The 25,969-nt window shown below is 43.5% G+C and overlaps 1 protein-coding gene and 1 long non-coding RNA gene across 6 annotated transcripts in view; one reads left to right on the top strand and one right to left on the bottom strand.

Moving 5' to 3' along the window:
• LOC146395606 (uncharacterized) overlaps positions 1 to 19,053 on the top strand; it is a 28,737-nt gene extending 9,684 nt beyond the window's left edge. The window contains exons 2-4 of the long non-coding RNA XR_014831519.1: positions 5,178 to 5,264; positions 11,815 to 11,862; positions 16,017 to 19,053. This is a non-coding gene — a long non-coding RNA (uncharacterized LOC146395606). The remainder of the gene's footprint in view (positions 1 to 5,177; positions 5,265 to 11,814; positions 11,863 to 16,016) is intronic.
• Positions 1 to 25,969, bottom strand: part of PTCD2 (pentatricopeptide repeat domain 2) — a 30,932-nt gene that overhangs the window by 3,071 nt on the left and 1,892 nt on the right. Inside the window, exons 3-9 of one of the 5 annotated variants that reach the window (XR_014831510.1) lie at positions 20,936 to 21,065; positions 16,698 to 16,815; positions 13,717 to 13,795; positions 13,207 to 13,298; positions 10,309 to 11,520; positions 8,338 to 8,412; positions 1,375 to 1,488 (exon numbers count right to left, since the gene is read on the bottom strand). Coding sequence is in view for 3 of the 5 variants with exons in the window: in XM_085002445.1 (XP_084858571.1) it covers positions 1,375 to 1,488; positions 8,338 to 8,412; positions 10,309 to 10,422; positions 13,207 to 13,298; positions 13,717 to 13,795; positions 16,698 to 16,815; positions 20,936 to 21,065 (722 nt within the window). In the remaining 2 variants the exon portion in view is untranslated. Of the gene's footprint in view, positions 1 to 1,374; positions 1,489 to 7,218; positions 7,897 to 8,337; positions 8,413 to 10,308; positions 11,521 to 13,206; positions 13,299 to 13,716; positions 13,796 to 16,697; positions 16,816 to 20,935; positions 21,066 to 25,969 lie in introns of those variants that run through there. The other 4 variants (XM_085002445.1, XR_014831511.1, XM_085002446.1 and 1 more) reach the window with 4 other exon arrangements.

Genomic DNA, 25,969 nt, shown 5'->3' with positions numbered 1-25,969 from the left:
GTCTCAACAAGCAGTTCCCCGAGTGGCCTCACAACAACCAGAGGACACAGGGAACTGGAGGTTGAGCTTTCTGAGTAAATGAGCCTTGTAGGCTTTAGGGGAAACAAAACAACCAGCACTTTTCAGCGTGAAGTTTGTTTGGATGGTTCAGTCACACGACTAGAACAACATATGCATGAGCCAGGTCTAAGGAACACACACACACACACACACACACTCTCCAGCGCTCTAACCCCGCTTTACCTTCTAGTTCCCTACCTCTCTAAACATCCTCCGGAAAGGTGTGGGTGAGGCACAACCTACACAGCGCTAAGACATCAAATAGAAAGAAGCTTTAGACTTAATCCTATCCAATTAGTTTGCCGACAGGCTCCCTTTGCCAGCCTTCTAAATTTCAAATAACTTACAATTCCTCTTTGTGTGCTTAAGCCATCAATGTGACACATTGGTTCCTCTGTTTCATTTTTCTTTCAATGTTTAGAAATTGCTTCTTTTCAATTTTAACTTATTTTATAATTTTGCAAAGCACTTATATGGTTCCATCAGTTGGTCTACTCAGGAGCCAAAATGAGAGTTCTAATTAGAGCAGCTTTAGTGTGGCTTCATATCCAGCAGGTCTGGCACCTTTTCCTACTCTTCTTTCCCAGGGTTTTCCCAGCTACTCTTGCTAGTTTGCTCTACTAAGCTTTAACTATAGGAAAAAAACCTAACGGTATTTTTATTGTGATGTTACATTCTCACATTAACTTTGGAAGAACTAATTTTATGCGGTTGAGTCTTCCTATCTAAATACCAGGTCTGTCTTTTCACTTGTTTAAGGCGGGGAGCTCTTTTTAAAGATGAGATGCTCCTGTCTACTATGTGCCCACGGGAGTGATCCACAGGCGCAGTGCGGAGGCTCCAAAGGGGTGAGGGGAGGGCCCCAGGCGCAGCTGGGGAGCCGAGCTGGCTCTAGAGAGCTGTCTGTCTGTAGTCACCTGGGCTTCAGGAGGGAGCAGGGTGGGGGGACAAGGAGGCAGCTCTGCTCTGATTGCTTCTATTTCCTTCTGAGACATGAGGCAAGGTTGACCCCTGAAGCATGAGGAGTGGGGAGAAGGAAGTGGATGCTTGAGGAGAAAGGGAAAAAAGAGAGCCGACCCCCGTGCAAACAGTGTGGGGAAAGAACTATGTAAAGGGAGAAAGCTTTCCTCGAATTGCAGAGGCTCTATTACGTTAGAAGGGAGAACGGACTTTGCGCCCACACACTGACAAGAGAACAGCGAGGCAGCCAGATCTGTGCCTCTGTTTAAGGAGGTGGCCTTAGGGGACTAAGGTACTGAGTGGCCGGTTCAGAGACTGCCCCTGCTCCGTTCTGTCATCTCTGTCCATACTCACCACTTCTTCTGAGAACACATGTTTTTTCACAAATCTTGATAAATTTCCCTCTGTGGCATCCTTCAGGATTTCTATGAGGGCTTTCAGCATATTGGATTGGACATGGATCATAATCTGAATAAAAAGAAGAAACAAGCAAACACAAGACGGAGCCAGTCATCAGCACTGAGCAACGAACCCTGTGAGACGAGCCCACGTTGACAGCCCCCCCCCCACTTTCAGGCCAACTCCTCCTTCATTTGCTCGCACAGGTTCAAAAGAGCTTCGAAATGAATGCCCACAAGCCAAAATTTGTTTTCAGTAGCTAATCAAAACACCAAAACTTCACAACTTGCTAAAGGGCAGAAATGGGGGAATTCTAGAGTCTGGCATAGCGGGGCCAGAATCCCGGCACTGGCAGTCACCAGCGGAGTGACTCTGGCCAGGTATTTAATCTCTTCCACTTCCTGTATTTGTAACATGAGGAAAATACAGCTCACATTTGGGGTTACTGTTAACATGCAGGAGGTACTCAATAATCCTTACTGCTAGTTTTTCCTATTTCTTCTAGATTCAAGGCTGAGACATTCAGTCTCCTAAAGACTGGCTCTGGGGCAAATGATACCTTTATCTTTTTAATTTAACTTTGGGGTTCAGAAACAGCAGGGATAGAGGTTGTTGCAAGTGTAGAGTGGAAGCTGGTTAATGTCTTAATGAGGAATTCCTATTTACATGGTAGCTAGTAAGGAACTTTCAAAAGGGGGCCCTAGACGTGGCCTCCGCGTGATACTGCTCACCGCCTGCCGTCAGGTACAATTAACAGAAGGGCAAAAACACATTCTCCTGCAGCCCTCCCCATTGCCAGCGCCCGCTGAAAAATACAGAACAGTTTAAAGAAAATGAGAGTACCTCAGAATTCACCGACTGATGTTAACCATTGTTTAAAATCTTACGTATTATCTTCTAAATAATTTTAGGGAAAAAAATAAAACCTACTTTTTTTTTTTTTTTTAATCCTCATGACCACCCCATGAGGTAGGTATTATTATTATGCCCATTTTGCTGATGTCTGAGTGAAGCACTGAGAACTTGTCAGATCACATGGCCAGCACCTGCAGGGCCATGTTCTCTCTGGGGCTCGATTGCTGCTTCCAGAAAGACAAGGGGGTCACAGTGAACTGTGGGGACACCATGAACACCTGGATGTGTCCCTGACCCTGGGCCAGCCCCCTCCTGATAACCTGACAAGTCAGCAGGGAGGGCAGGCAGGAAGAAGGTGGGTGGGTTGGTCTTAGGTCCTGTGTGTGTCACGGTTTTCCCGCTGCTTCCTACATGTCCTCATCTCAGCCTCACCCCAACTGCCTGAGAAAATGGAGACCCAGTAAGGAGGTGACGGGCTGGAGCCACTGCAGCTGCTCAGAGCTGGATCCTGTCGGGGGTCTTGGGGGTGTTTCTCTCGCACCTCAGCCTTGGCAAGCTCAGGGGACGCTGCTGGCCCTGCTGGTGCAGCAAAGACAGACTCTGTTTGTAGCTGCCCCGGGTGTATCTGGCACCAACCCCTGATAAGCATCAACTATTCGGAAAGCCTTTCTGAGCCAGTATGAAGGTCAAGTTCCCCAGGTCCTGATGCTACAGGACAGGAGCAGGGGAGCTGGGAACGAGTCTCCATGCTTCATGTTAGGAGCTCACGCTCACCGGCAGCACTTGCCAGCGGGAGCTGCCCTTTCTGTGACTAGGGTGTCTGAACTCATTTCCTATCTCAAAACCTAATTTTTAATAACGAATGCAGAGCAATCCAGCATGTAAATAATGCAGCAAATAAAGCAATTACATGTTTTATTATATCAATAAATGTGCATACTTGTTAAAAATTGTTACTTTCTGGAGTTCCCGTCATGGCACAGTGGTTCACGAATCCGACTAGGAACCATGAGGTTGTGGGTTTGATCCCTGGCCTTGCTCAGTGGGTTAAGGTTCCGGCGTTGCTGTGAGCTGTGGTGCAGGTCACAGACGTGACTCGGATCCCGCGTTGCTGTGGCTGTGGTGCAGGCCGGCAGCTACAGCTCTGATTAGACCCCTAGCCTGGGAACCTCCATATGCCGCGGGAGGGGCCCTAGAAATGGTGAAAAAAAAAAAAATTGTTACTTTCTTAGATTTGATTCCCAGAAGTGAAATTACAAAGTCAAAGGGTATAAACATTGTTTAAGGCTCTTGATCTTTAGGAAGGATGATTTTTTTTTTTTTCTTTTCTGGAAGAGATATTCCTTTTTCATACCAAACCAGCTAAGTTCTCTTAATAGTCCTTGTTATAATATTGCATGTTTGCTGAGCAGCTGATCAGAATGAGAGGTGGTCTTTGGTCCTAAAGAACGGAATGAAATGATCCTAAATGGGCCCAACTCCAAAGGACCTGATTAGGTGCAGTGTTCTGGAGCACAGGCAAAACTGTGAGCACAGCCCTCGTCGGGAAAGAACACTCTGTGGGTCGCTCACCGTCAGGCAGGAGCACTGACTGTCTCTAGTCCAGACTATACTGTCAAGGGTGTCTGCACAACAGCAGCCTGGGAAGACAGACAGCGCACTGCTCATTTTAAGAGATTTGGGTTTCCCAAGTTCCACGTTCTTCTCTTAAAATAACCCCCCTGTGTGGACAGCAAAGACTATCATGTTGCTCTGTGGGAACTGGGCGCAAGCAACGGATGCGTAAATGCGAAGCCTCTGGCTACCGCTGTTGCTGTGACACCTCTCAGTGTCTTGTTTTCCAGCAGCATCAGGAAATTGGCAGCTTAACTCACTAGCTTGGAAGTGGGGCAAAAGCTCCAACTCTAAATCGTTCTTAACAGTCTTATTAATGAAAACTAACCTGTGTGGCTGACAGCGGTCTGTCCTGTCCAGGGCAAGGACAAGCCGACCTCATTGATGCGTATCTGCAGTGCCTGGCACCGCACAGAGACTCAACAGTAATCAATGAGAGAGAGAAAGGGAGCAGAGGGCTCTAAGCGGTCTACAAGGCTAAACCTCCGGAGTCCCACGCTAGGAGCTATAATGATGTGCTCTGGAAGGTTTCAACTTATCTCCTTAAGTTTCCCCAGTTTCCCTCTTGCCTCTCTGATTCGGTAGGGATTTCAGAGTAAGGTTCAGTACCTCGAACGATCCCGATGAAGGGCAACACAGAGGAGGCAGATACTGATGACAGGCAAAGAGAAAACTGAAAGCTGGGAGCTTGTCTCATACCGAAGTCTCAGGGTACAATTAGAAAAGCTAAATCAGGGTGTGGCACACTGCTGTGCTCTTACAGAGCACAAACAAAAGCCTAGGAAAATTGAATTAGCAAGCAGCAGGGGGAATTCTGGTTAAGAAAAACTACTCAGGAGTTCCCGTCATGGCTCAGTGATTAATAAATCCGACTAGAAACCATGAGGTTGCGAGTTCGATCCCTGGCCTCGCTCAGTGGGTTAAGGATCTCGTTGCCGTGAGCTGTGGTGTAGGTCGCAGATGCGGCTCAGATCCTGCGTTGCTGTGGCTGTGGTGTAGGCCAGCAGCTGCAGCTCCAAATTGACCCTAGCCTGGGACCCTCCATAAGCCACGGATGCGGCCCTAAAAAAAAAAAAAGAAAAAAGAAAAACTACTCAAAGAACACATACTTCTCACCCTGAGACCTCAAGAAATGTTAAGTCACTGGATACCTTTGACCAAAAAAGGGAACAGAAGCCCTGAACATGCAGAAATTTGCATTTCTTTTTTACTTTTTTTTTAATTTGCTATATTTGAAGCAGAATATCATAGTGTGACCAATATCCCCTTCTTCTTTTTTTTGATAACAGAGCTCCCTAACTTCAACTGACACTGTAACGTATGGAACTCAAGAACAGCTAGATGCAGCCATGGGATTAAGCTCTGGCCAATAACACGTGAGTACAAGTTGGTGGGTGCGACATTTGGGAAGGCAGTCCTCAAAGGGACCAATTTCTTGGTCCTCCCCCCTTCTCCTCCTCCTTGCTGGAACGGAAATGTAATGGAAGGAAGGCACGTGCTTAGGATGGTGGTGTGGAAATACAGAAAGAGGCTGGGTCTCGACGACATCGTGGAATGTCATACCAGACCTAGAACTGACCACCTCTGGTTTTCTCCATGGAAAAAGAAAGCCTCTAATTTGTAAAGAGTCTTGTTCTTTTTAAAGAGTCCATCCAAATGCAGTTCTTAACTTACACACATAGGTGAGATGTTGCCACAAAGGGATTTATGAGAAATATGAAGTCCTGTCTCCTTTCCTACCTGTGCAGCCTAGGAGACTTCTCAGCTTGAGCTAGAACTTTAGCGTGCCCCTTAGTGAGTAGGAGAAACAAACATTAAAACATTTACCTGTGTTACTTGGCGAACAGACGGGGTTTCCAACAAGGAGGGGGAGGGAGTGGGATGGACTGGGAATCTGGGGTTAATAGATGCAAACAATTGCCTTTGGAATGGATAAACCATGAGATGCTGCCGTAGAGCACTGGGAACTATATCTAGTCACTTGTGATGGAGCATGATGGAGGATAATGTGAGAAAAAGAATGTCTATATGTATGTGTGACTGGGTCACTTTGCTGTGCAGTAGAAAATTGACAGGACACTGTAAACCAACTATAATGGAAAAAATTAAAAAATCATAAAAAAAAACCTGTGTTAAATAAGGATAAAAGCAGTGAAACTAACCCACTTGTCAGTTCCCCTGCAAGGTAAAAAAGTTCCAAAATGGGTTTAGATTTCTAGAGAAACAATTAGAATTCAAATAAGATCAGTGGAGAGCTACCACGTGTCGGTCTCTGCGTCTTTCAGGCATATTTGGATGTAGAAATGGGTCCTTTGATATTGAGCAGCAGTGCTAAAGAGGGGGTACCATTCTTTTGCAATAGAGGAGTTTAAATTCAGACCGGAAGGGCAGAGTCAACACGCTCTGCGCCTCCAGGAGAGCCTGTGCTCAGTCAGTTCAGTGTGGAGCAGCATTAGCTGAGCAAAAGGGAACCAGGCCCTCGGGGTCATATAGACAACAGGAACAATTCTGATGAAAAGAGAATTAAGTGGGGGAGGGATTAGGTAAGTTCAAATTCCAGCTGGCAGCAGGAACAGATTTTAGTATAAGGCATACATTTTTAAAGTAGATTAGGAAAAAAAAACAACCTTTTTTCCTGTTTCTCCTAACACTGACCAGACAGACTACTCAGCTTGCTCATCTTGTTTCCATATCTGAAAAATTAGCAAACTGTCCTTTGGGATTACAAGCAGATGACGCAGCTAGGGCCCATTAAATTATTTAAAACAAAACAAAACAAAAACCTGTTCTAATAAGAGACCCAGCATCTGAAAGATTATTAAACCTGAGAATGGCAACCATCTCTTTTTCACCATCCCAGAGGAAGGTGAAACAGACTTATACTGAAATACTGGAAATTTGGAAGAATTGTGCGAGAATTTTTAAGCAGTAAAACTCTCTTTAAGTTTGTGGACAGTGACAATTCTGTGACCCAATTCAAGGAGGGGAAGGATGATTCATATTCAGACAATTCCAGGATCCTCACGTGGCCCTGTGGGAAACATGCCCATCCCGCCAGGCTCGTGGGCTTCCCCCCACCGCCACCCCCACTGCTCCCTCAAGGAGCCTTCTGAAAAGTAAACATGAGGTCAAATATAAGGTATTCTTATCTCAGACTTCTCACTAGAATTTATTCTCCAAAGTTTACCCTAAAGGCTTATCTTATCCTTCTCCTGAAAGTCATCTGGGCACCAGTCTCGGGGGGCATGTGTGGGTCATCCCTGTGGGCAGAAGTGAAAACCATGGGAGCGTGGAGTTAAGCCCATTTCCCATCCATGACCCTGGGAATGGTTACAAATAAATCATCCATTTTATTTAACATATTCCAAACAGACTGGTATTAGCAAGCATCACTGAACACTGATTACATGCCAGGCACTCACTGTGCTGTACTAACTACTGTGTATGCATCGTTCTTTCAGTTCTAATAATGAAAAAGGATGGTACCATCACTGTTACTATTGCTACTTCAGATAAAACTTTGCATAAGGACTCAGAGCTAGGAAGAGAACTAGCAAACTAACGAGCAAACCCTCAGCAAAACTAATCTCCCTACAATGAATGCCCTTTCACCTCCACCCCTCCAACCCCATCATCCTGCCCGCCTTCTGAACCCCGCTCAAGTTTTCTCCTCCCCAGGTCTCCTCTGTGTGTTCCTGCTGGCTGGCCCTTGGCTCCCCAACCTGGAGCACCGCACTGGCTATGACCTGTTATCCCAGCTCATGTCATGCTGGCGTTTACACAGTTCTCTTCTTTTGACCGTCTTCCTCATCTTGACCCCGAGACTGCAAGTTCTTGGAAGTTAGGGGCTTTCTTTTCAACTCCCCAGAGCACAGATGTACTCAGCATACAGGCAGGGCCTCAACGGGCCAGGCTGAGTGGGGGCTGTGATGTCTTTAATGACAGGAGAGTCTCTTAGTCTTTTCATTGCCCCAGGAAGGCACAGATGACTCACTAGGCCACGGCAGGCTGGCAACAAAGTAAGAATGCAAATAGCATTTATTGAGCCCTTACCACATTAGACACGACTTTATGCAGGGTAGGTCGACTGACTCTGAGTTAGGTCCCATGGACAGGAAGTAAGCAGCAGGCTTTTCTTAGAGGAGACTGCAGCATCCGTCTCCCTTCTCTCTAGAGCGCAGCCTCCTGCAGTCATGTGCAATACCTGCAGCGTTTAGCTACCTCCTACATCTGAGCGTAGCTAGATTCCCCACTTAAACTCCCAGGAGCATGGGCTGGCGCCCCTCACGGGGGCTCTACTGTAACTTTCACGCAAGGATCAGCACATGAATGGAATGAATGAAGGCCCTGGGAGATCCAAAGTCATTCTTTGTACACAGACAGAAAAACCCCTAGACATCATTTTATTAAATTTTAAGCCTTACTTTAAACCATAAAACAGTCACTTACATTTAAATTAGTGCAGATTATGCTTTCCGGCTTCATGATTTGAGAAAAAATGGATAGAGCCTTTGCTGGCTGGTTCTAGAAGGAAGAAAAACAAAGTCATACCCAAGTCACATGAACATTACGCTGTGGTCGTAAAGGTCGTTTCAAGGTGTCAGGATATTCCTATTCATGGTCCCCCAGGGTTTTGAAGTCCACAAAGAAAAAAAGTTTTTTGGTAATCAAAAATGAACATTCTATGAAATCTTTCCTACAGTGGCATGTTACTGATTGTTTTAACAACCTGCAAGATGGAGGCATGAAGCTGGCATTTCCCTCTCCCAGTAGATGAGCTTAAAAAAAAAAAAAAAAAAGACTGAGAAACAGAGATGCAAACCCATCTTTAACATAATTAGAAAATAGCAAAAACCTCAAACCACAGAAGAGGTCTGCACTGCCAAAACCCAGTGGAGATGGAGCATGGCTAAGTTCCAGACGAAGCGCTGGGCATCTCAGAGAGAGCACACAGAGCTGTTCTCCAGCGTGAGGGGCACAGCCTGAAGTACTCGATTCCTGTTTACCATCATGGTAATAGCGTCTAGGACTAGTAATGAGGTCTTTGGATCCTTCTGGTGGCAGAGGTAAAGCTAATCAAGAATTTGCACAGATCTGCTATACTTGCAGGCAACAGTAAGTCACTGAGAGCAGCAGCTGAGAAGAGACTTTGCACTGACAGTCACCTCCATGCCTACCCACTGGCCAGGGAGAAATGGAGTCTGTGCATATTTGCGGACAAAACTCACAGCATTAAGAAAATTCCTGGAGTTCCCATCGTGGCTCAGTGGAAACGAATCTGACTAGCATCCATGAGGACGAAGGTTCGATCCCTGGCCTTGCTCAGTGGGTTAAGGATCTGGCATTGCCTTGAGCTATGGTGTGGGTCGCAGACAAGGCTCAGATCCTGAGTTGCTGTTGCTATGGCTGTGGTGTAGGCCAGAGGCTACAGCCTTGATTCGACCCCTAGCCTGAGAACTTCCATATGCTGAGGGTAAAATAAAAATAAAAATAAAAAATAAAAAAGACCAAAAAAAGAAAGAAAGAAAGAAAGAAAATTCCTGCTTGCCTAGAACATAGCAACATGGCTCTGGTCTCTGACACGAATCTTCTGCAAATGGCTGGTCTAAGAGAAACTTATGTTTTTCAATGATGAATAACCAAAAAAGAACCAGCACATGATCTATATAAAGACATTATGAGAAAAAAAGGAGTGTAAAAAAGGATTATAGCAAAACAAATTTAAGAAAATAACTGGCAGATAAACCCCAATAGAAAAATGTTTCCCTGGATATAAAGGAAATGGGTAGGGGGAGGGTGGAGATCTAGTCACTGAGAAGTAAAAAAATCAATCAATAAATAAACAAAACCACCACAATTCAGGCAGGCCTCAGATTTCTCCATGGCAACATTCCATATAAGAAGACAAAAGAGCAATGCCTAAGACAACCTCAAGTAAAGCAAGTATGGCCTCAAAATTTTATATTTGACCACACTGTAGGTCAGGTAAAAAAAACAACGGACAAATGATTTTAAGTACTGAGAACTCAAGGAATACTGTTCCCCTGAAGAATTTACTAAAAGACACACTTCGGAGAGCATTAAATTAAAACTGGTCTCTGAGCATGTTACATAATGAGCAATTCATTTGAAATTTTTAATTACTTGAGAAATTTCTGAGTGCAGCTTCCCTCATTGCTTTTCCACAGAATCCTGGCCAACCCCTTGTAAACAGCAGTGCATGTTAGGCCCTCAACTGCTAATGCAAACATTCTTTGGAGGCAGAGGCACGTGTAGGTTGCCACGGCACCAGAGGCACCGGTCCCTTTATGGGGACTTACTTTTTCTTTCTGATGGAGTGAGAGGAAAAACAAGAAAATAAAAGCAAGAACAAATGAAAGTCAAAGTCTTACCCACTCCCAATTCACTGATGTGCCTTACCTGGTTCAGAGCTAGCGCCACTGCAAAACAGGATGCTCTCCTGGAGAGGACTTCTCCTTTGATTAGGGCTTCTTCTCTTAATGTGGTACAGATTTTAAAAGATTCAGGGCTATTCTGAGAGGAGAGAGAGGGTTGCTCAATAAATAAACGTCACAAACCTTTAAGTTTAATAAGATGGTTACTGGTGCTCACTGTTACAGGTTTCCTTTTGGAAGAATTTCCCAGAGCCTATCTGAAGCTACTTAGAAGATTAATAAGCTCTATACAGAGACTCTCTGCAGATAGTCTGTTATATATTAACAGCTCAAATCTAAATTAACTATTTTTAGTTCATTGTCAATTTTCTGACTTGGGGCAGTTTTACCAGCAAGCATACAGGTCTCTATCCAGGCAGGTTGGTTTCCAAATACAGGTTCCAGAACATTCCAGTGTGAAGAGTCAGCCTGCGACTACCTGAATAAATAATAAAGCTCAGCAACACCACAGAACTTTTCCTGAGGGAATTTCCAATCTGAAAATATCCACGTTAAACATTTGAAAATATGAACACTTAATTGAATGTAAATCATGAAAAGTCCCATGAAGGAGTTCCTGTCGTGGTGCAGTGGTTAACGAACCTGACTAGGAACCATGAGGTTGTGGGTTCGATCCCTGGCCTTGCTTAGTGGGTTAAGGATCTGGCGTTGCCATGAGCTGTGGTGTAGGTTGCAGATGCGGCTCGGATCCTGAGTTGCTGTGGCTCTGGTGTAGGCCAGTGGCTACAGCTCCTATTAGACCCATAGCCTGGGAATCTCCATGTGCCTCGGGCACAACCCTAGAAGAAGACAAAAAAGAAAAAAAAAAAAAAATTCCATGAAAACAGAAACCTTAAAAAAAAAAAATCCAAGAACATCAGTGGCACATGGACTAGCAGACAGCAGTAGTAAAACAGAATTTTCTCCCTTTGACTATGTTGGGGGAGGACTGGGTTTATGAGAGCAGTTCTGCGACTGCATCTGTCTGTCATGAGGTGATTCACAAAGATGAGAGAGAACAGTTCCCAAAATTGGCTTGGGATTTGTCACAGCTGACCAGTTTAGTCTTTCAACTCCAGCTTCCACTGAGTGAGACAAATCATTCTTGGACACGCCATAGGGGAGAAGAGGCCTCTGGTGCTTCCTAGGTCGTCGAGTCGAATTCTCTCCACTTCAGTATGTCCTCAGGGAGGCATCTCTGAGGAGGTCAGGAAACTGGGTATCACTGCTGAAGAACTGACGCTCAGGGGCTGTTTGTCTTTGCTGGCCTTCTGTTTCACAGAATCATCAAGTGGCATGACCGGAAAAGACCATCTCATAATCCGGCAGTCAGCAAACTCTGACCCTGCGGCCAAATCCAGCCTATAGCTAGAAATGGTTCTTACGCTTTTAAAGGTTTATAAAAACAAAGAAGATATGGCAGGGACCATAGGTAGCAGAGACTGTATGTGGCCCCCAAGGCCTAAAATATTTACTCTCTGGACTTTTATAGGAAAAGCTTGCTGGCTCCCGAATCCAAATACTTCATTTCACAAGTGAGGTAAGTGACCACTCCAAAGCCATTAGTGCTCAAGTTGAGACTAGACTTCACATCACTCAGTTTCCAAGTCGGTTTTTTTTCCCCTATAACCCAACTACCCGTCTTGTTTTGGAAAGCTGATACTGCTGTACTTTTCAGGGAAATTTTTCCATAGGCCGTGTTCTTCTACCTTGCTTGGTGTTCCTTCATTTTAAAAGTGTAAAAAGGTTTTGTTCAGCTCCCAGAGTTAAAACGGCATGGATGTGGACGGTAATGCATGGAACCCTGGTCACCCTGTTTCAGTTACCATTTATTCACTCCATAATTAATAAATACTTCCCATGTGTACGAAGCAGTCTTGATACAGTAATGAGATAGGGATTTATATGTCATGCTCTCTATTCTCAATTTATTTTTTGTTAAAGTACAGTTGATTTATAATTTGCCAATTTCTGCTGTACAGAAAGTGACTCAGTTATACATATACATATATATATATATATACACACACACACATTCTTTTTTTTAATATTATCTTTCATCATAGTCTATCCTAGGATATTGGATATAGTTCCCTGGGCTATACAGTAGGACCTCATTGCTCATCCATTCTGAATGCAAACACATCTACTGACCCCAAACTCCCAGTCCATCCCACCCCTCCCCGCTCCCCCTTGGGAACCACAAGTCTACTCTCTATGTCTGTGAGTCTGTTTCTTAAGAGAATTCATTTTAACGTCACATGACATTTATTAACGATCAGTTGTGAACCAGGCACTGTTAGGTGCGGGCACATAAAGATGCCTCGAGGAGTCTATCCTCTCGTGGGGAGAATGAAACGTGCATCTGTTCAGCACATCGGTTAAGTGCCTCATACGTGAATAAAATAGAGCACAATCAAGGGATACTGAGGAGAGAGACATCCCTCCCAACGCAATGTAGGCGATCACAGAAAAATTCACCGAGGGGAACAAAGTAGTCCTTGGGTTCACCACTGAAGGGTGGCAGGACTTCCACGGGAGAGGGCGACAGAGAACACTGGTCTGGTGAGGTCCAGCATGAGCAAGAGGACTCTAGAGCAAAAGGACTCTAAAGCAGAGTGTGAACCCAGCACACTGCTTCTTGTTCCCATTATCTATAATATGCCAGAGAAGACGGAAGATGATAACACTGCTTTTCCCATGATAAAACTGTCTGATGTGGCTAACTTGGGTTTTCTAAAAATGAACACATTTAAAATGGAAATATCGGCACCAGATGGAAAACAGACTTCAGAGGAACAGAATTTCATTTGTAGAGAAAAAAATAAATCCTCTCTCAGACACTACCCAAAATGCTCTAAAAGTTTAGAGAAGGCAGTCTTACCAATTTGTAGCAAACTGCAAAAGCAAGAACGTAGGTGTCTTTGCTGAACTTCACATCTTGGTTTTTCATCTCAATCATTACTTCCAATGCACCTGCCAACAGCCAGGAGTGGGGCAGCAGTGTTAGACGCATTCAGGGGAGTTCAGTGTCCTCTACTGTTGATTCCCACAGTTCAATCTGCTTAGCACAATCTACTGAAAAGTATACTTAAGCACAAAAAAGCTACCTGTCAAAGTCACTTAGCAGTTAACTAAATTTCAAAACAAATTATCAGGTCTTACAGAAGAACTAATATTGAAAAACCAACTATAATTGCAGCATAAGTAAAATCCGGGGTCTTTAAGTCATGACCTGTGATACAATAATGTTTTCACACTTCAAGAATGAGGTCTCCATAATTCAGCCCCTCTTCAGGAATAAAGGGGTCATTTTTACATGGGCCATCATTTATCCTAATTTCTGTACCAGCAGGGACAGAATTTTTCAGCAAACATAAACTGTGATACTTACTTTTATATTTGCCTTTGATAAACAATGTATCCATCAAAATATTGAATGATGTGCAGTCTGAGAAGAAACCTCGTAAATGCTAATGAAGAAAAGCAGTACAGTTTGGTTAAAAATTAAAATTATTGAGGAAGTGCTTATCCTTATACTGCATCTTCTCTGTCTAGGACTTATTTTTGTGTATATTTAATTCATTTGGCCTCCTGAACTCTAATTAATCTCTTATGCTAAGGATCTATTTTTCTAAAAAATGTAAATGCTGCTTCCTGTCTTGGTGTCTTGCCTTTGGCAGTGGGCACAGTGAACAAGAGGCAAGAGGTACGGCAAGAGATGTCTGGGTTTCGGAAATAGAGTGAAGAATGTCTTTGTACAGTATGGCTCTGCCAAGCTTAGAAGAAAAGAGCCAGGCCGATCATTCCTGGGGAGGGTGGTCCTGGAACCTGAGAGGCAGCTGATTAACGTGAAATGGCAGCTAAAAGTCTGCTTGAGGACAAAGGCAAGAGAGGCTTACACAGCCATGATCCTCTTTTGGCAAATGAATAAGACAGAGTTGATTTTTCACTTTTTTGAAATAACTCACTAAAATAGTGGTTCTCATCTTCTCAAGTTCTTCATGCCTTGAACATGGGACACATACTATTCAATTATACCAGTAAAGGTTTTGTTCAAGTTTGTTATCATCTGAGAGCAAACTATGCAGACCTTGTTCTAGGCACTAAGAGTAAAGAAATGATGAACAAGACAAAGACCCTGCCCTAAACTCTAGTAGGGCCTATAATCTGGCAAAGTTTAAATTCTGGTAGGGGAGACAAAGAACAAGTGAATAAAACAAGCAGGGGGGAAAAATATACATATGTATACATAATTTCATGTATCAATGAGGGCCATGAAGAGCAATGCAACAGGATAAAGGGTCAGAGAAGACGATGGAAGGTGGTCAGGGAAGGCTCTGTGAGAAGAGGAGACCTCAGTGATGCAGGTGTGTCTTCCAGGCTGAGGCCACGGACTTGGCGTGTCTGAGAAAGAAGGTCCAGAGTGGAAGGACCAAGGGGGACAGCGGTGGGAGATGAAATACCACAAAAGCCCTCTGCGGCAAGGTCAGGGGGTAGAGGTCAATGCTAAGGGTGATGGGCAGCCACCTGAGCAGCCCTGTGCATAAAAAGCTACGGCTAACCTCAAGTGTGACCCATGTATGTGACTAAATCTTCAAGGAGCTTCATCTAAAAAGTTAAAGAAACATATGGAGTCAGTTTTACTACTTTGTTACTTAACCCACTAAATGTGAAATACGACTTCAACCTGTAATCGATATAAAACATTATTAATAAGATCCTTTGCACTCTTTCTTTATGCCCAGCATTTGAAATCTGCCATGTATTTTACTCTGCGGCACATGTAAGCCTGAACCAGCCCCAGTCCAAGGGCTCCATGGCCCCATGTGCTCAGTGGCCGCCTTGCTGGGTTCTGGGCAGGGGGCAGGGGTCACACAGGGTGGGGAGGAAGCAGGGTTGGGCGTTAGGCAGTGTGGCTCCAGTCCAGTTATCCTTCTGCTCCAGGAAACTCACCCATTCATAAATGTTTCATGCGTGGGTGGGTTAAAAAAAAACAAAAACATCATTTTCTTTCCTCTTGTTCCTTTTTTATGGTTATACTCATGGCTATGATTTATTACAGTGAAACTTTCTCTTAATTACATTAACACTACTTACTGTAAAGTAGTCAAACAATTAAAAAATGTATCAAGTGAAAACTGAGAACTCCTCCAGTTCTCCCCACTGAAGGTCACCAGTAAGTAGTGTGTCTCCTTCCAGATCTTTAACACGTATGTCGGGGAACGTAAATATGTGTGTGTGTTTCTTCTTTTCGGAAAAAACAGGCTCAAACGAATCCACACTGTTCTGAAACCACCTTTTCTCTGCTTATTAATATGTATAGTCATCCTTCTAATACTGAGTGTCCTTAAAAAGGGGCAAGCTGAGCATTAATGGCCCCGCTATGGACACAACACTTTATATGAAAAAGAGTAAGAGGCAAAAGGACAACTTCGTTATGGAGACCCCTAAGCAAAGTGTCTGGTGGCCAACCCCAGCCCCAGACTGAGTAAATGTTTCTGACCACGGAAAAATTTCTGATGTCTCCAAGTTCTGGTCTCCTCATCTGTAAAATGGAAACAACGGTGTCTACCTCACGTGGGCTGTTGCGGGAAACAAATGAAGTGGACCATGTACACTGCCTTAGCCCCAGGCTGAGGACGTGGGACATATTCAACAAATAATTACACAAACGATTCTCTTTGTTTTTAGGAAAAGAAAATCGGTAATTTTGAAAACGGAAGAGCACTTTACAATATAGCCTTGGAAAAGCACTTTACAATATAGCCTTCAATCAGAAGTAAAAACTGAAAAAAAAAAGAGAGAGAGAGCAGCACAGGTGAAGGACAGAACAGGCGGTCTTAAAAGGGCAGCTTGCCTTAAACCATCCTCACTAAAAGCTCCTCAGAAGAGCAGATGTCAGTCCCGTGGCCACACATCCAAGGTAGGGAGATACCTTGTAACCTGCACCTGCACCTCTTCTACTCCTCTGGGTAAAGAGACCTGTACCACCTCCTAGGCACTGACTCCAGGGAAACCTTACAAATGCAGGAGAGCAGCACCTGCTGTGGGGCGTGGGTTAATGATCTGGCTTGTGTCTGTGGAGACACTGGTTCGAGCCTCAGCCTGGTGCAGTGGGTTAAGGATCCAGCGATGCTGCAGCTGCAGCCAGGATTCAATCCCTGGCCAGGGAACTTCCATATGCTGTGGGGGTGGCTGAAAAAAAAAAAAAAAAAAAGATGCAGGAGCAAGCCCTCAGCCCAGCAGCCTTTCTCTGAAAATCTAACCCAGGAGTGGTGTGTAGAGAACTGCCTTTCCTGACAAGGCTGAAAACACCCCGTTCTCAGCCCAGCGTGATCACAGCGGCAGGGAAAGCAATCGGGAGACAATAACCTGGTCTTTGATGAGCTCCACTGCAGACTCCTCCAGATCCAGCTCGTAGCACAGCCTCATGAACAGCGGTCCAAACTTATACTCCCCCACAGTCATATTCCTATTCTCTGCATGGTACCTGGTAATCAAAATGATTCAATGAGCCAGGCGTGGGACTGAGGAAAGGGACAGGCAGACCGTGGCAAGCACTCTGCTAGGTGCTGCAGACTCGGAAAGAATGAGATCCTCTCAGACTGGAGGGGAAAGCATAATTAAAGATGATCAGAAGAATCCCCGAGGGCAGAAGTATACCAGGCATTTAAATAAAAAACAGGGTTTGTTAAAGGCCCACATATTCTGTGAAATAAAAGAAAGGAAAATGCAGATTGCAGTCATATACCCAATTTACCAACAACCTGCCTGGAAGGCGTGTGAGTGTATGTCAGGGAGCAGCAGGGGTCTTGCCTCTCTAAGCCCGTAGGAATGGCACCGTCTCTGTGCTCCTGGAGAGGAAGAGGAGTCGGGGATGCTCTGTCCCTCAAGTCTGCCTTTATCCCCGTATTGACAGCAAACAAACAACAGGCGCATTTTACAATTTAGGCCAATCTCTGGTTTTCTCGGCTCAGGGAGAGGCATATGTGACCCACAGTCACCTACCAAACAAGTTAAATGCAATTGTAAAATTTTAGTTTTAGGAATAGGCTAATTTCCAAGACAGTGATATCTTATATGTGGCCTGGGATTTCTACAAGCAGCCAGTATGCCTGTTAAAACTGCAGAACTGAAAATCATCCCCCAAAAATTTCCTTTCAAGAGCCGCTTTAGTCACCAAGAAAGACAATCTGGTAGAAAACAAGTACCTCATGATTACATGTAAATCAGATTTTAGGAAGATTCATTCATTATAAAAAGCTATGACATCAAAGAATAGATTTTTTTTTTTGCTTTTAAGGGCCGCACTTGTGGCAAATGGAGGTTCCCAGGCTACGGGTGAATTGGAGCTACAGCTGCCAGCCTACACTACAGCCACAGCAGTGGAGGATCTGTGCTGAGTCTGTGGCCTACACTACAGCTCACAGCAACGCTGGATCCTCAACCCACTGTGCGAGGCTAGGGATTGAACCCGAAACCTCATGTTTACTAGTCAGATTCATTTCTGCTGCGCCACAACGGGAACTCCAAATATTTTTTTTTTAACCTTCTGCTGAAATCACTGAGGAAAGTCATAATAGCATTATCGATAGTCTTTTCTAAACATAGATACTACCAAATAGAATGATGAGTGTACTTTTAAGGATACATTTCATAATCCAATTACGTAAGTTACAAAAAATATTCACTACTTCATTTTTATCAGTTATGAATTAAGTTATATCAAAACATCAAGTTGTATACTTTAACGATACGCATTTTTTTTTTTTTCTTTTTAGGGCCACACCCGTGGCATATGGAGGTTCCCAGGCTAGGGGTCCATTGGAGCTATAGCCGCTGGCCTATGCCAAAGCCTCAGCCATGCCAGGTCGAGCTGTGTCTGCAACCTACACCACAGCTCACTGCAATGCTGGGTCCTTAACCCACTGAGCAGGGCCAGGGATCGAACCTGCATCCTCATGGATGCTGGTTGGGTTTGTTAACCGCTGAGCCACCAATAGGAACTCCTAACTATATACAATTTTTATCTGTCAATTATACCTCAATAAGACTGGGGAAAAGAAGAAACAATTAAGTTATTAAAAGGCAATATATGTAGTGAATAAGGATTCTTAGACTGATTCCAAAATGACATTTCAGATCCCAGCTATTTTACTTACTAATTGGGTAACTATGAATGAATTAACCACTCTGTGCCTCAGGTTCCTCATTTGTAAAACATAAATAAGAAAAGAACTCAAAGAATTTTCGTGAGGATCAAATGAGATGATGTGCCTGGCACACAGTAAGTCTTCCATGTATGTTACCTCTTACAAAATGTAAGGCATGCTCAGGAAAACATCTTTGAAAATCAATATTTCAGTAAATAGTCTCATGAGAAATGTGTGCCAGATTAAAAACAAAACAAAGCAAAAATGAAAGATCTCCCAACTTGAATGACATTCACACTAATCAAAGTGCTAAAAAAAAGTCACAGGGATAATGCATCACCTCTTCCTGACAAGAAACGCTGAGGTGAGAGGATCTACAATCTCTCTATAAACCAAACAACAGCACATGGTCAAGACTATGAGGAGATTCATTTGCTTCTCATCTTGGACTCAATAAAAAGCTTGTGTTCCCGCTCACTGCTCTTCTTCCCTGACTGGAAAGGAAGTTACAGACAGAGAGTTACAAGCCTCAATAAAGGGGTCATGAATCATACTTTGAGTATTTATGACAAAAATAAGAGTTGAAAGAGTGTTCAGAATGTTACCCTGTTTTGTTACTTTTGTAAACATCCGAAAGCTTTGGGTAGAGCTTTCACTGTGAATGAAACAAGCCAGAGGTCTCAAATGATTCAACTTTATGATACTGAAATAGCAGACGTCGGTTTGCTCCTATAGTGACTGTGAATGAGCATAATCCCTTTTGGAAAATAATCGGGCATTCTGTATTGATAAGCTTCAAAAGAGTCACACCCTATACGACTATAAATATAATCAAATTCATTGACTTAAAAAAAAGAGATTCATACCCTCCTATCCCAAAATGGAAATAAGGAGTTAGTTTTATGCATAGAGTTTGCTCATCATGGCATTATTTATACTGGTGAAAAATTAGAAATAATTTAGTCGTTCAACAACAGGTGCACAGTTAATTAAAATATCTAACCATTCTAACAATGGAATGATGTACAGCCATTAAAATATGATTCCTAAAGGATTAACAAGCAACATTTGTGCTATAATGCTAATTAGAAAACAAGAAAAATATCACTTCATACACACAGTAGCAACTACAACTATGTAAAATAAACCCTACCAAAACCACAAAATCTTTGCATAAAAAAAATTGGTGAGAAAATATATCAAAATTTTATGAGTGGTTTCTTGTATGTGGTAGACAGGCCCCAAAGACAGCTGCCATCAGTTCCCCCAGGCCTGTCTATGCTCACTGCTCCATCCATCCAGAGGTGGAATCCTTTCCCCTTCCCAAGAGGCTGGGCTGGACGGTCACTTGCTCTGACCAAGAGAATGGGACAGAAGTGCAGATGTGCCAATCCCGGGCAGCTCTACCAGACTGCAGGTGCCACTTGGGCTGTGTGCTCAGGCAGCTCAGGCTGCACTCATGACTGGTGAGATACTACATGGGGAGAAAGGGGCCACGGGCAGGGCCGCGGAGGCATCAGCTATGCAAGCGAGGCCTTCTTGGGCCTTCCTGCTCAGCCACTACCAGCTGACTGCAGACGTGCAGGTGACTTCAGCCAATACCAAGAGGAACTGCCCAGCTGAGACTGGCCTTAATTTCTGACCCACAGAGCTGTCATTTTAGGTCCTTAAGTTCTGGCTGGTTTGTTACACAGCAAGAGACAATTGAAACAGCAGACCCTGACAGTGTATTTCTTCCTTCTCCTTTTTTAGTGTTTTTAGAATTTTCAGTGAAATGTGTAATTCTGTTTTTTCTTTTCTTTTTAAAAATAACATTAACTTTTTTCATATCATAAGATTAATAATGTCCATTATGGATGAGTTTGAGAAATCAGAAAAGTCCACATTTAGACAAACAAAAAATATAATGTACAATTCCCAGAGAACCACAGTTAACTTCTGGTATACATTCTTCCAACAGTCTATATACAAATACTATGTATTTCCCTCTATAAATGGACAGGTCCATGTATAGAAATACAGCTTTAAAGAATGGATGGAGAGAGGAAGGCTGGAGAAGACAAAGACACCAGGGAAGGGGTGCAGGGGGGCTTCTTCCCCTGTCAGGGATGGGGGCACATGAGATGGTGGGAAGGGTGACTGGTCAGCATGACCAGAAACACACAAGAGGAAGAAGTCTGCACAAGTTGAATGTAAGACCCAGGGAACATGTTAGTGGAGTCAGGGAAGAGGCTGCTGATTGCCTGGGGCCCGAATGACTTGTGTTTCTCTCTTGGGCACCTGGTGTGTAATAGGGACTCAATAAGGGTTTGCTAAGTGAATGAATATGAATGTGCAGAGCTCAGGGCAGGCATCTGGACACGAGGTTTGGAAGTCACCAGGGTAGAGGGGACTGGGGGTGGATGAGCCTGCTCAGGTAGAGACAGAGGGTGGCAGGACTCTAAGAAAATGCCTCACCTGTAAATGACGTTTTTAGCCAGCTCCATGTCATCCCGGGACTCACACAGGTGAAGCAAGGTTCTCAATTCCTCTTTCAAGATGAGCTTGTTCTGGGTCAACTTCTCTTCCAAGTTTCTCAAATAGGTTTCTGCAAGAAAGCACATCCCTGGTGGCCATCACTCAGGCAGACTATCAGGAGTCTGACCTGAAGGAGAAGGGAGGCTAGAACCTGGCGCACTACGAAGGGCCACACAGCGCCCACCACTTGCTGGTTTCGAGAGCAGAGTGTCAGAGCGGTGTAAGCAGCAGTGCATCTGTGTCACAGAGCACAGGCCCAGGCCACACTCCAGGCTTCCCCACAGAATCTCTGGGGGTAGGAGTGCAAGAACACGCATTTTTGACTACCTGCATGATGCTTATGCACTTTAAGTTTGAGAACTAATGTCCCAGAGCTTAGACCAAAGAGCTGTGTCTACAAGTGGCCCATGAAGAGTTCTCTCGTGGCGCCGTGTGTCAAGGATCTGGTGTGGTCACTGCTGTGGCCTGACACTGCATGGCACAGTCACTGCATGGGTCACTGACATGGCACGGGTTCCATCCCTGGCATGGGACCTTCCATATGCCTCTGGGATGGCCAAAAAGAAAAAAAAAAAAAACCATGAATTCATACAAGTGACCCATAAGAAAAAAGGAAAACTGAAAGGAAAATGTGAACTGGAAATCCATAAAGACTAACTCACATGATTCAGGAATACTTCATGTACACTTGGTTCACAGTTTTTTACCTCGTTTTCATGCCTCTCTCTGCTCAGCTGTTAGAAAGCATGCACAACATAACAGACTGGGTGAAAAACGTCTTTCAAACAGCAGCAAACCCTCTTTTAGTAACAGAAGCATTTCAAGGTGATCACGGTCTGTGTCCCTTGACTTGTCTCTGATCAACTGTGGAAGGAGTCAGACATCAAAAGGAAACACTGCTTCCCAGGACTAGGAAGGGACTGTCTTCTTGCCAGAATGTGGGGTGAGAGGCAAGGCAGGCACCAAGTAAGCATCTGCTTTCCAGAAGGCAGGGCTGTTCTCAGCGATCAGAAGCTGCCATGAAAAGTTGACAGGATTTGCTCCAAGGCCCAGAGCTCTGAAGGAATGCTGCTTAAAGGAATGGCACGATGCACATTAAAAACACAAGTTCAGGAGGCTGAGGCAGATACTGCTCTCGATTCAGAAGAAAAGAAGCCCCACAGGTTTGACTTAATGCAGTGGACCCTCCATTCTTCGTATGCAGAACCAGTAATAGTTAAAGGGACTGAAATTTAAGCTCTGCCACTTGTATCCAGTGGGGAGATACTTGTCCGTGTGGCTTGATCCGTGTGTAAAGTGAGGATCATGACACGGACCTCAGGGGTCATCCCCAGATAATCTAAGTAAAGCACTTAGCGCAGGGCCCAGCGCACAGTAACCGCCAGGAAACCGTACACATTATTGTTCTTATTTTCATTCCTTCTGTCACTTTCAGATTTAAGAGGATTTGTTCTGTTAAATATTTCTAAACAATTTCCAATCTAAAAGATGTGACTGGGATGACTTTAAATCTTGCATTTTTTTTTTTTTTTTTTTTTGGTCTTTTTAGGGTCGCACCTGGGGCATATGGAGGTTCCCAGGCTAGGGGTCGATTCAGTGCTGTAGCTGCCAGCCTATACGACAACCACAGCAACGTGAGATCTGAGCCTTGTCAGTAACCTACATCACGGCTCATGGTAATGCCGGATCCTTAACCCACTGAGAGAGGCCAGGGATTGAACCCTCGTCCTCATGGATACTAGTCTGGTTCATTAACCACTGAGCCACGATGGGAACTCCATATCTTATACATCTTAAACCTTAATAAGTCCAAACTTTCAGTAGATATAATTTGTATTTTGAAACAAATCAATCAAGATTTAAGTGCTTATTGTAGACTCATATTCAGAGGTATCCTTCTTTGTGTGAGACACACCAGGAAGGATAAGGTATGGTTCCTGCCCTGAAAGAGCTTAAAGGGTACTCAAGAAGCTGTATTTACACAAAGCTGTCTGAAAATAATGACAGAGTAGGTGACACATGACTGACCATAAACAGAGCAGGAGAGAAGAGAGAAATCAGGATGGGAGAAATAGACCAGGTCTGGGGGAAGTGGAGAGGTACTGAGAGGAAGGTAGGGGCCAGGCAGGGTTGGGGACACTGAGGGGATGGGGCATTTTTCATATGGGAATCAGCATGAGAAATAGCACAGAACTGGGGGGAAAGGTGGTGACTAGATGAACAGGAAATTATACTGGATTCTATCTAGAAAGGGTGAGTTTCTAGAAGGGGAGGAGTTTGTATGTGACGTGGTATATAACAGAGTACCACCGTGGGGTCTTTTTTTAAAAATCCCTTATTTATTTTTGTCTTTTTGCCTTTTCTAGGGCCACTCCCATGGCACACGGACGTTCCCAGGCTAGGGGTCTAATCAGAGCTGTAGCCTCCGGCCTATACCAGAACCATAGCAACATGGGATCTGAGCCGCGTCTGCGGCCTACACCACAGCTCACGGCAACGTCGGATCCTTAACCCACTGAGCAAGGCCAGGGATCGAACCCGCAACTTCATGGTTCCTAGTTGGTTAAATCCCTTATTCTTTATGCTATGGTCTAAAACATTCTTTTGTACCACTGAAATAGAAATACTATGTTTGGGAGAACTGAGCTAATGACACTTTTAGAAACCAGCTCTATCTTGGTCTAATATTAGCTGCCTTGATACATAGCAGCCTCCCATAATCATGGCGTCAGTGCTTTTGTAAATGAATAGTTAAATATGGAGAGATTAAGACACAATTCAAAACTTAAAAAAAAAAACAAAGGCCATTTCATAAACATGAAGAAATCTTTTAAAGAAAAATAATGACATCAATTGTGATATACACTGAAAATAGTAAAATGTCATTTTCCAAAATAGTGGTTTCTTTATTAAATCCCCCAACTATTATAATCAGTCTTGGAAATAATACCTTAAACATAATGGCATGTTAGAGCAAAATGGTCCATTATTCACTATGATATATTTAAGAAGTTAGAATAAGATTTTTTTCTTCTGATGGTCACCATGAAAAAAATGAAAGAATGCACGAAGTACTAAAATGAATTTAGGTAAGCAGTAAGTTGTAACCTGTATGTTTTGCTTGAAAATACAGTTCATAAAACTGTAGAAAGGCTACTGCCTTTATTTCTGTATTTTGTAGATTACAATAAAGGAAATAAAAAACATATGCTCTAAACTAAAATAAATTTCTACTTCTCCCAATCTGGACAAAGTGGAATTTCATTCAAAGTTTCTAAGATTTTAATACCTACAGTAGCTCATGTAGTTGGATATATCACTCCCACTCTGCCCCCCCCCCCCCAAAAAACAACTTTTGGCTCCAAAGTGAAGTACAATAATAAACTCTTGATGAAAAGCTGTGTTATGGGGCAGTCTATCATATACTATGGCTACATATGAATTTATAGAAAAGAGCACACCCCATTTTCAGCACTTTTTCCCATAAACATGCAACTCACTGTAAAATATAAAACCCTTGCTTATAATGATGAAATGTGGACTAGGATCTTATAAATACCTGACAGTGGAGTAGACTGGCACTCATTGTATTAATTGCCTTTCAGAACATATGCACAACTGCCACGGCCCTAGAAGGACTGACAACTGGAATAATAACTAGATGGTAACATGAAGCCTGAACTCTGCAAACTTCACAGAGCTCCAGATGACTGGAGGTAAAAAGAAAAGACTGAGGTAAAATCTAGATGGAGTCTACTAAGGTGGAGACTAATCTCTTTTCCTTCGCTCATATCTTCTTGTTCTACAGGTGGTTTTCTATAACATACATATATTTTACATAACATTGCGTATGTGTGTATATATATATATATATATATATATATATATATATATATATATATATATATATATCAGAGCGGTGGAGGAAGACTGATGTCTGCAGGGCTGGACCGGGAAAGAAGGGAAGAAAGGAGCTTGATGAGTTTATTAGGTGCTCATAAACATCTGACAGTGAGAAGAAGGATAGCTGAAAAGTTAAGGACAAAAAAAAGATTTATTTAAATGGAGTCTTGTATCTATAAAGGAATATCAAGTACTGGGAAAAACTCAAAATGTGCAGAAAAGAGAGAATGAATACAAGATTTCTCAGACGCTGAAAGGGAATAGAACCTAGAGTGATAGTGCTGTGGATTTAGCTTTTTTCTTTTTTTTTTTTTTTGGTCTCTTCCAGGGCCACACCTGTAACATATGGAGGTTCCCAGGCTAGGGGTCTAATCGGAGCTGTGGCTGCCAGCCCACGCCAGAGCCACAGCAATGCGGGATCTGAGTCGCGTCTGCAACCTACACCACAGCTCATGGCAATGCCGGATCCTTAACCCACTGAGCAAGGCCAGAGATCGAACCAGCAACCTCATGGTTCCTAGCTGGATTTGTTAACCACTGTGCCATGACGGAAACTCTGGATTTAGCCTTTCATAATAAACTTCAAACCTATCCAAAAGTAGAGAGAACTACTTCCCTGTCACCCAGCCACAACAATGAACCATGTTTTGCTAATTTTTACAAGAAACCTTTATTTATTTATTTATTAACTGATTCTTCCAGCACAGAGTAGAAAATATGAAAATGGAATTCCTGTTGTGGCTCAGCGGGTTAAGAACCTGACTAGTATCCACGAGGATGTGGGTTTGATCCCTGGCTTTGCTCAGTAGGTTAAGGATCTGGCATTGCTGTGAGCTGTGGTGTAGGCTGGCAGCTGCAGCTCCGATTCAGCCCCTAGCCTGAGATATTCCATGTGCTGCAGGTGTGGCCCTAAAAAGATTTAAAAAAAAAAAAAAAAAAAGAAAGAAGAAAAGAAAAAGAATTAGCCCTTATTACTGTCAATGAAGTGGCCAGAAAACTGAACACTCCGCTTCCCCTTCATACTTAGCACCGTTCTGTTTCATTTTATTTCACTAACATATAGCTAGGTAT

This window comes from Sus scrofa, chromosome 16 (assembly GCF_054392235.1).
Source record: "Sus scrofa isolate SSC_HxYL_T2T_F1_AM1 chromosome 16, Sscrofa_HxYL_maternal_Yorkshire_Landrace_v2.0, whole genome shotgun sequence".
In the NCBI taxonomy this organism is placed as follows: Eukaryota; Metazoa; Chordata; class Mammalia; order Artiodactyla; family Suidae; genus Sus; species Sus scrofa.
The sequence above is the reverse complement of the archived record's forward strand: the minus strand, read 5'-3'. Positions and strand labels throughout refer to the sequence as shown.